Genomic DNA, 13,154 nt, shown 5'->3' with positions numbered 1-13,154 from the left:
CAGAGTGGTTGGAAAAGAAGTATGAGGCCAGAGAGAGAGAGCGATGTGTAAGCTCGAGCTGATCTTTATTCCCAAAGCCACAGGACTACTGAGGTGTATTAAGCATAAAGTCTACTTTTGATATGCTAATTATACCAGTATCTTGTATCTTGACAGCCTTGGACAATGTTCTCTCTCAGTCCCTGTTTTTTAATCAGTCTCCTTTCAGAAACTTTTAGTCTACCTTCTATATTTATTCTAAGGCTGGTCCTTCCTTAAGGCAAGTCTGAAAAGGCTCTTCATATCAGGGAGGGCTTTTGGTGGTAGAACTTGAAAGTAGGATGAGTCATGAAGTTTTATTCACTGTTGGATTAGTGTGGTCTAAAACATTTTAGGTTGACTGAGGTAAAACTAGTAAGAGATGAAAATGTTTTAATATTGTTTTAAAAAGATTTTTGTTTTTAAATGCTGAGATATTTAAGGCTTTTATCAGCACTATGATTTTGAATTCTTCATCTCCCTCTCTTTTATACATGATCAAGGGCAAGGGTGGATATTGACCTGCCTGACTTTGGAAAGAGAAGTGGGGAATAATCGTATTTTTGGACTTTGTCTTTCACATAATGAAATGAAATGAAGTCGCTCAGTCGTGTCCGACTCTTTGCGACCCCATAGACTGTACCCTATCAGCCTCCTCTGTCCATGGGATTTTCCAGGCAATAGTACTGGAGTGGATTGCCATTTCCTTCTTCAGGGGATCTTCCTGACCCAGGGATCGAACCCGGGTCTCCTGCACTGTGGATAGACACTTTACCATCTGAGCCACCAGAATAGGCATTCTCAATGAAAAGGCTTTATATAATGTTACTCAAACCAAGAAATAGGCTTTGTACTTTGTTATGTGTGTATAATGTTTATGATTCCTAGACTTGCTTATTATGAAGGCTTATTTCCTAGAAAGATAGCTACATGGTTGGTTTGTAGATCCAATGCCATGCCACACAATTTAGGATTTTCGCTCTTGTCTGTCTATTGAATAACACACCAGCCGTTTCTTCTCCCATGTAACGCTTAAAATGTGAGCTGATTCACATAGGTGATGCACTTAAATAGATGATGTTTGTATTTTCTGAACTGCTCATGGGTGCGATCATTCCTTGCATACTCTGCCATTTCTTGCCTTCTGGTCTGTGGGTGTACTGGAATTCCAAGCTGTTGAAATAGCATGGTTATATAGTTTATATCAGCTTGCCTTCCCTTTGTAAATGAAATGTTCTGTTTGTGACCCACTCCAGTATTCTTGCCGGGAGAATCCCATGGACGGAGGAGCCTGGTAGGCTACAGTCCACGGGGTTGCAAAGAGTCAGACACAACTGAGCAACTTCACTTTCTCTTCTTTCTTTTTTCTGTTTGTGACGACAACATTAAATGTTTTGGCAGAGTTACTTTCTGCGAATTTCTTTTCAGTAATAGTTTCTGAGTTAGAGCAGAAATTGGATAAAGGAAAATATACTCTGCCAACCCCATTTTCAGCTTTAGGTTCTTAATAACAACTTAAAAAAATAATTTTCTTTTCTTCCTTTCTTTCTCTGTCTTTAGATTTGCTGGGTCTTCATTGCTGCGTGGGCTTTTCCCTGCTTGCAGTGAGCGGGGGCTGCCCTTTGTCGGGTTTCTCCTTGCGGTGGCTTCTCATTTTGAGGAGCATGAAACTCTGTAGCACGCTGGCTTCAGTAGTTGTGCTGCATGGGCTGAGTAGTGGTGGTTCCTGGGCTGAGTAGTTGTGGCATATGAGCTTAGTTGCTCTGTGGTATGTGGAATCTTCCCGAACCAGGGATTGAACCCATGTCTCCTGCATTGGCAGGCAGATTCTTTACCCCTGAGCTACCAGGGAAGCCCAGTTCAACTCCTTTATTCTTATTTGTGGTTGAGTAAATACCTTGGCCACCTCATGCGAAGAGTTGACTCATTGGAAAAGACCCTGATGCTGGGAAGGATTGAGGGCAGGAAGAGAAGGGGACGACAGAGGATGAGATGGCTGGATGGCATCACCAGCTCGACACACATGAGTCTGGGTGAACTCTGGGAGTTGGTGATGGACAGGGAGGTCTGGCGTGCTGCAATTCATGGGGTCGCAAAGAGTCGGACACGACTGAGCGACTGAACTGAACTGAACTGAACTGAATATGTTGCAAGATTTCTTTTCTTTTCTTTTTTTTTTGTCTTTTTTTTTTTTTCAAGATTTCTTTTAAATATGCCGGTTGTATTAGATCAGGAGAATGGGAGTGGGGCTGGTGATGATAAATGATTTTTTAACTGAACTTGCTAAACATATAAGTTCCTATTCTTATGAGACCTCTGATATTGCAGAGTAGTGACTTTAGCTTCTGATTTATTAAAGAACATTTATATTCAGCATATATTTAATGCTAAATGTATGTTACTCTATTTTAAAAATTTGTAATCCATGGTCTCGTATGTACACAAAATAGCTAATCAAAAATTAAAATTATCAGAATATTTAATTAGAGCACCCTAGTACTTTAACTGGAGAAGGCAGTGGCAACCCAATCCAGTACTCTTGCCTGGAAACTCCCATGGACAGAGGAGCCTGGTAGGCTGCAGTCCATGGGGTCGCTAAGGGTTGGACACGACTGAGTGACTTCACTTTCTCTTTTCACTTTCATGCATTGGAAGAAGGAAATGGCATTCCACTCCAGTGTTCTTGCCTGGAGAATCCCAGGGACGAGGGAGCCTGGTGGGCTGCCGTCTATGGGGTCGCACAGAGTCGGACACGACTGAAGCGACTTAGCAGCAGCAGCAGCAGTACTTTAACCGGAGAAGGCAACGGCAGCCCACTCCAGTACTCTTGCCTGGAAAATCCCATGGGCGGAGGAGCCTGGTAGGCTGCAGTCCATGGGGTCGCTAAGGGTTGGACATGACTGAGCGACTTCCCTTTCACTTTTCACTTTCATGCATTGGAGAGGGAAATGGCAACCCACTCCAGTGTTCTTGCTGGCTGGAGAATCCCAGGGACGGGGGAGCCTGGTGGGCTGCTGTCTCCGGGGTTGCGCAGAGTCGGACACAACTGAAGTGACTTAGCAGCAGCAGCAGTACTTTAACATATTGATCAGTAAAACTTTGATTAGCCAGAATGTTTAGGGACTTGAGTGATAAGCTTAATATCCGTTTTCTCTCCATGCACGATTAGTGAACACCGCTGTATGTAAAACTTGGCACAGTGTGGCATACACAATGCATGTGGCACATTTTTGCCCTCCCTCAAGGAACTTAATTTCAGTGTCTTTGGAACTTTTGTAAATTTTATTCTTTTGCTTTATTGCTTTAATAAGATTAATAAATGCATATAATTGAATGTTTGATGATGTAGTTTCTTATAACAAATGAACCTCACAGTATTGTTCGCATATGAATGTAAACATATAGGTATAGGTATGCTGACCATACAGTTTATCCTAAAAGGTTATTTTTGAGTAGTTGGCAGATGTCCTCTTGTTTTTGTTTCCCTGCCTTTTATTTTTAAAACTGTTAACACTGGTTAATTGGATTCTTATTGAAATTTTAACTTTGTTAAAAGGTCTACAGTAACGTAGTAAGATAGTCTCCAACTTAACAACGGTTTGACTTAGAATTTTCTGACTTTACAGTAGTGCAAAAGTGATATGCATTCAGTAGACACTGTACTTCAAATTGTGAATTTTGATCTTTGCCTGGGCTAGTGATGTGTAGTGAGATACTCTCTCTTGATGCTGGGCAGCTGCAGGGAACCGGAGTTCCAGTCAGCCAGAAATTGCAATGGTGAAGAACTGGGCACTTAAAATAATTTTATACCCATAAAATCTTTCTGTTTTCACTTTCAGTACAGTATTCCATAAATGACATGAGATATTATCAATACTTTATTATAAAACAGGCTTTGTGTTAGGTGATTTCGCCCATCTGTAAGCTAATGTAAGTGTTCTGAGCACATTTAAGGTAGGTGAGGCTAGGCAATAATGTTTGGTAGGTGCGGTATATTAAATGCATTTTCAAGTTACAGTTTGTAACTCCACGGTAAGTTGAGGAAGGTCTGTAATATTGTGCATAACTGTACAAAACTATGATTTATTTGCTTGGTGATTTCATGGTGTCCCTAAGTATAAGTTTGATTTTGTGTATCCCAGACCAAACCAAATTTTACAGTTTATAATAATTACTACAACTTTTTCTTTTCATTCTAAAGTGGAAGTAAAAGTAAATTAAGGTGTCCACCTCCCATCCCCTCCTAAGACTGTTTAAGTGAATACATCTTAAATGATCATTCTTAAAAGAAAAAATGATTCATGTGTATAAATTTCTTTTTTAAAAAACCAGCTAGAAGTATATATTAAAAAATAATTTGTTGCTATGTCACAGAGACTGCATTAATTTAAACACCATAAGAAAAGTTAATCAAATTTCATATATTTGACTGACTTTCTTGCTGACAGCAAATATAGTTAGTGTGTTAGAATTGGTGATTTTGATGTTTTATGGATTTTACAAAGAATTCAGCAAATAATATCCTGAATATTCTGTCTGTGGAGGCATTGCTTCTTATGTGCAGTTGATTAGACAAATTCAAATCTTGGGCTTTTTCCAAGTACTGGTAGGTTGCTAATACTCTTTGTAGCTGGAGTCATTGCTAGATGAGAGGTTAAGAGTCAAGATCAAGCCTGACTTTAGGCCTAAAATGAGCTTCACCAACTTTATTTCACATTGTTTTGATAGGTACTTACTGCTTCATTGTATTCTCTGCTTTTGTGAGATGATGTTGTTGGGTTCAAGGCAATTAAACGTAGACAACAGGATTCCCCTGTTTAAATACTACCAGCTTATAAGGAAAGATGCACAGCCTGATATGCATAGATTTGATTCTTTCATAAAGTGTCTTCTGAAAATTTACTTTGTTAAAAGTTTACGGTAAAATATAAATATTGTTTCACTATTTTTGTTTTTGATAGTGAGCTGAAATTCAGTGTCTTTCTATATGTATGAATATAATTTTGGATATGTCTGTGTTTGAAGGAGGCTAAAGGAGTAGGCAGTTTTATTTTTTTAACTTTCACTTTTGATTGGGCAAAATGTCTTCCATTTCCTCCCCATAAAAAATTAAACTGCCACCAAACATTCATTTAAATGAAATTATCTAACTTGCTTGTATAGGTTCTCGTAGAATCTACAGTAATGTGACTAGTCGCCATATTTAAGGTATCTTTGGTAATTTAATCCTTGGCAATTTATGCTTGACATTAAATGCTCTAGGCAAATGTATGTGTTTATTAATTTGGTTGGTTATTGATATATTTTTGCCCTGTGTACCTGTTTCCACAGCTGCAGAACCTTGGCCTGAAAATGCTACACTGTATCAGCAGCTGAAAGGTAGGTGCTTATTCTCCATTAAAAATGGCTTCATATCAAAATGTGTGTTCAGTCATGTCTGACTCTTTGTGACCCCATGGACTATAGCCCAAGGCTCCTCTGTCCATGGGATTCTACAGGCAAGAATACTGGAGTGGGTTGCTAATTTCCTCCTTCAGGGAATCTTCTCCACTCAGGAATCAAACCTGCATCTCCTGTGACTTCTGCATTGACAGGTGGATTCTTTACCACTGAACCACCTGGGAAGCCCAGATATATCAAGTACATATCAAATATATCAAAATATATTTACTACAAAAAACACCCATTGATAATGCAATTTAATGCAAAGAGAACATGAAACATAGAGAAGGAATTCCCTTGTATAATTTGTCTAGATTTTACCTAAACTTGTATGTGCCAGTGCAAACCAACTATGCATGGTCTGTAAGGTGCTTAGTTTATTATTGACTCATTATATTGGCTGCTGTAGACAGTGTACTATGATGTGCTTGCAGGAGCAGTTGGCAGACTTACTGCCCAAGAGCTGACACAGCAGGTATTTGAAGTCCTGTGGTAAAGTGGGCTCTCAGTAAAAAGGAACTGTTAAAATGTATAGGCTAGGATGGTTCAGGCTCCCTTTAGCAGCTCTTCATATGTCATCAGATCACATTATGGACCCCATTTGGGGCTCAGCAGCCTGCTACAGTTGTCAGAAGACTGCAAAGTAATGAAGACTAATAGGCAGCAGCCCTCGTCTTCTAAGCATGGAATTTTTATTGCAGTGAACTTGTCATCTTTCTTTTGTGTGACAGATCTAGACACACTGTGCAATATTAACTGTAAGCTGGTTTTATATGAGTTTGAATGCTTTTACTTTTAACTAGAGCGGTTTGACAGAGATACTATTTTACTTAATTTTAATGAAAGGGATTATTTCTTAAAAACTTGAAGAAAGCTTTAGTTTTTAAGTGAGCAGTTTTACGTACATATTGCTGATAAAATATAATGTGATCAAATAGATTTAGAGGAAATAGTCTTCATTGTTATTTACATATCATGATACTTTAATCCAAATTATAATCTTGTAACATTGATATAGAACTTCATGATTACGCTTTCTTTTTAGAAATGAGAATAGTTTTTTAAAGTAAAAAGCATTTATAAGTGTATTTTACTTGTTTAATGGTTATGCTTTTGACTCAGACCTTTTGTTGTATTTCTACAGGGGAGCAAATTTTGCTTTCTGACAATGCAGCTTCTCTTGCTGTGCAGGTAAATATGTAAATAATGCAGTATTTTTTTACTTTTTGGTTTTGGCCAAATATGCTAGTATTGATTATTTGGGGTGATTTCTTCATTTATAGGCACAAACCTATTTTCTAGCTTACTTGTAAAGATTTATTCACTACGTATTTAAGTGTCACTCTCTCATTGTACTCATTCTAGCCTTAATCCATTTGGTGGTTATGAAGCAGACATATTTTTCTTCAGCGACGCCTTATATATTTATTGATTACATTAGTGCCTATTATCCCCAGACCACTTATTGGATATAATAGCTCCTCGAGTTTTTTATCACAGTTGTGTAATCCACAAGATTTGTGGCCCTGTAAATTTTAAACTGCACTATAGGAAGAACAGGATACTTGGGGATTGATTGCTTTTAAAGAAAAGAGAAAGGTTTATGTAGATTATGGAATTACAAATATTGAAACATTTTACATATTTAGCTGTTCTTTGTTTGGTTAGCTTGCATAGTTTGAATCACAAAGAGTGTTTTAACGTGTAGCACCTAAACGATAACTTAGAAATTTAAGCCAAGCCATTTGTTGGAAATGAGACTGAGCTTGAGGACAGAAAGAAAAGAAAGAGGGACTGCTTCTGCTGCATTCTAGGCATGATGCTAGGCACTTGGTCGTCTTGTGTTTTCTTTTTTTTAAACACAACTTGGTATCTTCTGGACTTAATGATTGATCAGTATGTCATTCAGTACATTTTACTTTTAAGTCGGAGAAAGAAGGAAAACATAGAAGGCAATGTGTTTGAACAATATTTGTATGAGAATGAGTATTTTTAAGTTTCTTTCAAGTTTTTTTACTTCTTTTAGAAGATTTGTATATTTTTACGAAGAATATAAATTTTATTTACTTACGTTTATCTTTAGGCACTAGTACTATAACTAGTGTATTTTCTTATGTTAATCTTTGAGAAGCAGAAATTCTCGGTTGGTTATATTTAATAAATGAGTATTTTATACTTCCTTTTTGGCAGGGGCATAAGGAAGTTGGAGTTTGTTTAGTTTTCAAATACTAATAATAGTGCCTAGCATATAAAGTATGCTCAGTAAATATTTGTTGAATGAATGGTTTACAAGTGGGGTAGAAGCAGTCTTGCTTGATAACTGATAACACAAGTAAATTATTTGTTATGTATGAAATAGTGTCTTCAGTCTTTATATTTTTGAAAAGATAGCTTCAGGGCACAGTGACTATTTTAGTTGAAGCACTAATTCTTAACCCTGTTTTAGTCGCCATTTTGGGGATAATTCTTTCAGTCTCATGAAGCTATGGGATATTTTTCCAGAAAACATTGCAACACACACATAGATACAGACATACCTGGGCAATTCTGCATATGGTATCAGGAGGTTTATTGATCTCCCAGCTGAAGCTCTCTGGGTATCCTGTATGAAAAGCCACTAAAACTAAAGAATATTAGTTTAGGAAGTACTGCAGTAATTTTCACCGGTAGGAATGTTATTTTGGGTAAGAGTAGACCAGTGGTTCTTAGCTGAGGGAGGGTTTCAGACCCCCAGAGAACATCTGACAGCGTTTGGACATTTCTGATGGTCACAGCTGTTGGGGAGGCTGTTTTTGGCATCTGTTGGGTAGATGCCAGGGATTCTGTGAAACTGCACGAGACAGCCCCGCCCCAGAAAGAATTATCCCACCCTAAATGTGAATGTGTTAAGAAACCCTAGAATAGATGGCTTAGCTAGTTTTTGGCATAAACCAAGATATCAGTATATTACCGTTAAAAAAATTTAACATTTTAAATAATCTGGAGAAGGAAAGAAAAAAGAAATCTTAGTGTGTACTTTCTTTAGTAATTCTGTTTTTATGGTTCTTATCGATTTGTTTTCTCAACATTCATCTCAAATCATAGTTGCAATTAAAGCTAAAACCAGAAAATAAGAATCTTTTAAAATGCAGAATTTTGCATAACTGTTTTAATTTTTTGTTATCCTACACATGTCACTTAGATGATGAATTAACCAGCATATATTAAAAATTCTTGGTTTTCTTCAATATTCTTTGACTTGACAGCTGATAGTAGCCATGACTATAAATGTGACTTTTCCAGATATCTGATGTAAACTTTATGGAGTAATTTTCTTCTCTATAGCGGATGAGTATCCATTTGGAAGAATCAGTTAAATGTATAAAATTGATCTAACAGTGTGACAGGTATCCATAAGCTGGATATTTCCTAGAAAATACCAGATATTAAGCATTAGATACTTTAGTAGTTAGCCACCTAAGCCATCAGGAAATTTAAATTTTACATACCACATAGGCTTTGCATTTATTATGTTCCTGGGACTAAATGGTTAGACTTTTTTTTTTTTGATTAAAGAAACCTCTTTATGATTTCAGTTTAAAAGAAAATTTAAAAAAATTTCCCCTATGGCTGTTATTTTTGTCTTAGATTTGCTTTCCTTCTTTCATCCACGAAGTATTGTTGTTACCTGAAGTGTTTGCCTAGTCATAAAATAATCTTGTATGTTGAATATTATGAAATATTAGAGTAATGTGTCCCTCTGGTTCTCACAAGCAGTACTATGTGTGTGTGTGTGTGTGTGTGTGTACACACATATATATATGGCAGTACGTACATACAGTGTTGCTGCTGCTGCTAAGTCGCTTCAGTCGTGTCCGACTCTGCGTGACCCCATAGACGGCAGCCCACCAGGCTCCCCTGTCCCTGGGATTCTCCAGGCAAGAACACTGGAGTGGGTTACCATTTCCTTCTCCATGAAAGTGAAAAGTGAGAGTGAATTCGCCCAGTCGTGTCCGACTCTTAGCGACCCCATGGACTGCAGCCTACCAGGCTTCTCCGTCCATGGGATTTTCCAGGGAAGAGCATTGGAGTGGGGTGCCATTGCCTTCTCCGACATACAGTGTTATACATACACAAACATTAGGGAGAGAAATCTTCCATTTCATAGTATTATTTCCACTTTGAAGCTTGTATTGATTGGAAAAGAACTTTGATACAATTCTCTGTTACTATCCTCTATCCCCTAAACCAACTGCCCGATCGATACATAATGTATATAATGTTGCCCACTTACATGTAAGGTGGTGGCCGTTGTTTAGTCACTAAGTCATGTCTGACTCTTGTGACCCCATGGACTGTAGCCTGCTAGTCTTCTCTGTCCATGCAAGAATGGGCAGGCAAGAATATTGGAGTGGGTTGCTATTTCCCTCTCCAAGGGATCTTCCCGACCCAGGGATTGAACCAGCTTCTCCTGCGTTGCAGGTGGTCTTCTGCTTTACAAGTGGATTCTTTACCACTAAGCCACCAGGGAAGCCCACTCACATATGTATAATAGTTTAAAATTTTCTAGTAGCCACACTAAAAGAAGTAAAAAGAAATGTGAAATCAATTTTAATAAATATATTTTATTTAATATTGTCAAATATTATCATTTTAATATAATCAATACAAAATTTATTAACGGGATGTTTTTCCTTTTTTTTATGTTAAGGTCAAAATCTGCTGTGCATTTTACACATCTCAATTTGTGCCAGCCACATTTCAAGTATTCGATAGCCATATGTAGCTGACAGCTCTTGTATTGGACAGCACATGTCTAGAAATACTGTATAACCAAATACATATGAACTTCAAAGTTTTCTGCAGAAAATACTTTATTTGATTTTTCTTCAAGAAATTTATGTCTTTACGAATACAGTATCTCGTCTTTTTTAGCAGATTCCACAAGTGAAATGAGTAAATAATCTCTGTTCCAGATATCTCAAACATTACTGTTTAAGTTTCCTCATCTTTAAAATGCAGATATAATAGAAGCTGTCCTACTGGATGTCATGAAGGTTGAATGTGTTAAAAAAATATATGAAATGTGTATAAACATTAAAGCACTTAGAAAAGCACCTGGGATATTACAAACATATGGTGGTGAATATTGATTCTTTCTTTCTTTCCCGGTTCTTTGACAGAAGTACACATTATCAGTGTCAGCAGCAGGAATGAAGCTTGGAGGCTTTGTAATACCTAAAGTGATTAAAGCAAATGTTAGGTGTAAGAATTATTTTTGGATGTATTTAAATCTATATGAACATTAATAATTTTCTAATCATTCTTTCATTGTATGCCTAAAATTTGTTAGTGTAGATTGCTTTAATTCAAACAAAATATTATTTTAATAGTATTTACTAAATAAGGCCTGTTTTAGAATTAAGTATTGAATGCTTTTGTTGTTGAAGGCACTCTTTTTAAAGAGCTTTTCTGAGAGACATCTTATTCAATCATTACCATGACCCAAGTGTATGGTACTTGTTATTAAGCTCATTTTTAAATATGTGGAAACCGAAGTGCAGGAAAAGTCTGGCTAAGGTCATAGAACCCATAAATTGTGGAGGTAAAAAGACACAGCAGCATTGGCTGAGTGCCTGCTACATGCTAATCACTGTGCTAAGCATTTAATTCTTAGGAACTCACTTAATCCTTATAATAAGTATATGAAGTCAGTGCTGTTAAAATCCCCCTTCTGCAGATAATACTGATAGAACAATAATAACTGTAGCTAAAATTTACACCGTACTTACTCCATGTGCCAGGTCTTATTATATATACTTTAGGTATCATAGATAATCCTCATATGCAGCCACCATATGAGGTGAGTAGCATTGTTATTATCATTTTACAGATTAGGAAGTTGAGGCAGAAAAGTTAAGCAGTTGGCCCAAACTTATATAATTAGTACTCAACAGAGCTGGAGTGCAAACTCAGGGAGTCTGGGTCAAGTCTATGCTTGTTAACACTTCGCTGCATACCAGTTAAGTGTGTGATACAGATCTTTGGAGTTTTATCTAGAAATAAGTAGATGAACTGAACTTAATTCAAAAATCAGTTCTGACATTTCCTAGCAGATTATATATAACAATTTATGGATTACATTAAGACGTGAAAGCTATATTGCAGCTTTTGGATTTCTAAAATGTGATGAAGGTAGTCTTACCTATATTATGGGTTATTATGAAGTTCAAGTTAGGTAATAAATGGGAAATCCTTTTGAAAGAGATGAAAGCAGTGTAATTACAAGATGATGTTGAATGCTGAATTAGTGCCTATTTTTCAAGGATTGTGCATATTTTGTGAATGTCTGTATAATTTATTTCTAGTAAGTTTATTAGAAAGAATAGGATTACAAAATTCTATTCTAGAAAGGATTTTGTTTAGTATATATGAAGCCAATTTAAAAAGAAAACTGTTTCTCTTTTTTGTATGGCTTAATCTGAATACTGTAAAAGTTTAATTATTGAATTTATTTTTTAGACAGTGTCTCAAACTGATTATTAGAATGCTGCATGAAAAAGTAGCCTTACTTTTTACTTGTTTAGTTTTTACTTATTTCCAGTAAGAATAACATTTAAGCTCAGGTTAAGGGAAATGTCCCTATTTTACTTAATATTCTTATTTTTTCCTATCCTTTGTGAATAAATACTTAATCTCTAAAAATGAAAGGGAACACAACAGAAAAACACTGTATTTTTTCTGTTGAATGTGTTTTAGTCATTTAAAAAGTCAGCATTTTTATAGGCTGCATTAATACTGGACCACAGACACTAATGTGTTAGATATGCTGATAAATAGTGGACACTTGCTTTTTCCTTTTTTGCAAATGATGCCTTTTAGGTGGACGTATTAATTTGAGGTTAAATGGTAATATCCTGATGTTGTGATTGGGGAAGAGCAGAAGAGAGGAGTATCTCTTTTCTTTGAGACTGCAGGTCAGTTGTGTGGGGAAACAACTGTGGTTAAGAACTTACAGCCCTGTAAACTTGTTGTATCATTCAGATGGTCACAGTGGACAACTTACCTGCAGAATTTTAGAGGAAATTATTTTGAATTTTCAGTTTGGTTTAATACATTTTTTGGTTTGCTGGTTGTATGCAGTTTCTAAGTGTCAGTTTAAACCTGATATAAATATAACAGGTAGGAATTCACCAGTGCAATTATTTTAATAGAGAAGTAATAGAATGTTATTTTATGTAAAACATTTTAAAATTGATGTAACTTTCTTAAAATTTCATAAAGGAAATTAGTTTTAGTTTTCTAAGGTATGTTTATCCTTTCCACTTTGATCATTTTCTGCAACATGAGGCTCCTGTGTTCCCTTTCAGGATGAGGAGAAGGAAAGCTAAGGGGTGGAGAGAATTCAGTGCATCCTTTTCAGTACTCTAAAATGAGCAAAATGCAGGCTGCAGATGTTTCCTTGATTTAAATTCTTCAGATTGAATGTTACATTAGGTTACCTTTTTAATCTCAGAAGTATTACAAAGTATTTTGGTGATATATGCTTTTAGCACCTGTAATGATTTAAATGTACAAAATGTGACCTTTAAAAAAGATAACTGTGAGCTTAAATTGCACACAGAATTTAGCAGATTAAAAAAATTCTCAGTATTAATCCCTCAACACATAAATGGTGTGGTATATGTAAAACATTTAAATTGGTCTTACAAAGT

At 36.3% G+C, this 13,154-nt stretch overlaps 1 protein-coding gene across 13 annotated transcripts in view; it reads left to right on the top strand.

The window, feature by feature from the left end:
- MTX2 (metaxin 2) overlaps positions 1 to 13,154 on the top strand; it is a 77,959-nt gene that overhangs the window by 27,933 nt on the left and 36,872 nt on the right. For all 13 annotated transcript variants that reach the window (XM_069577125.1, XM_069577128.1, XM_069577126.1 and 10 more), the window contains 2 exons: positions 5,350 to 5,397; positions 6,605 to 6,651. In XM_069577125.1, the coding sequence (XP_069433226.1) occupies positions 5,350 to 5,397; positions 6,605 to 6,651 (95 nt within the window). The remainder of the gene's footprint in view (positions 1 to 5,349; positions 5,398 to 6,604; positions 6,652 to 13,154) is intronic.

This window comes from Ovis canadensis, chromosome 2 (assembly GCF_042477335.2).
Source record: "Ovis canadensis isolate MfBH-ARS-UI-01 breed Bighorn chromosome 2, ARS-UI_OviCan_v2, whole genome shotgun sequence".
NCBI classification, from domain to species: Eukaryota; Metazoa; Chordata; class Mammalia; order Artiodactyla; family Bovidae; genus Ovis; species Ovis canadensis.
The sequence above is the reverse complement of the archived record's forward strand: the minus strand, read 5'-3'. Positions and strand labels throughout refer to the sequence as shown.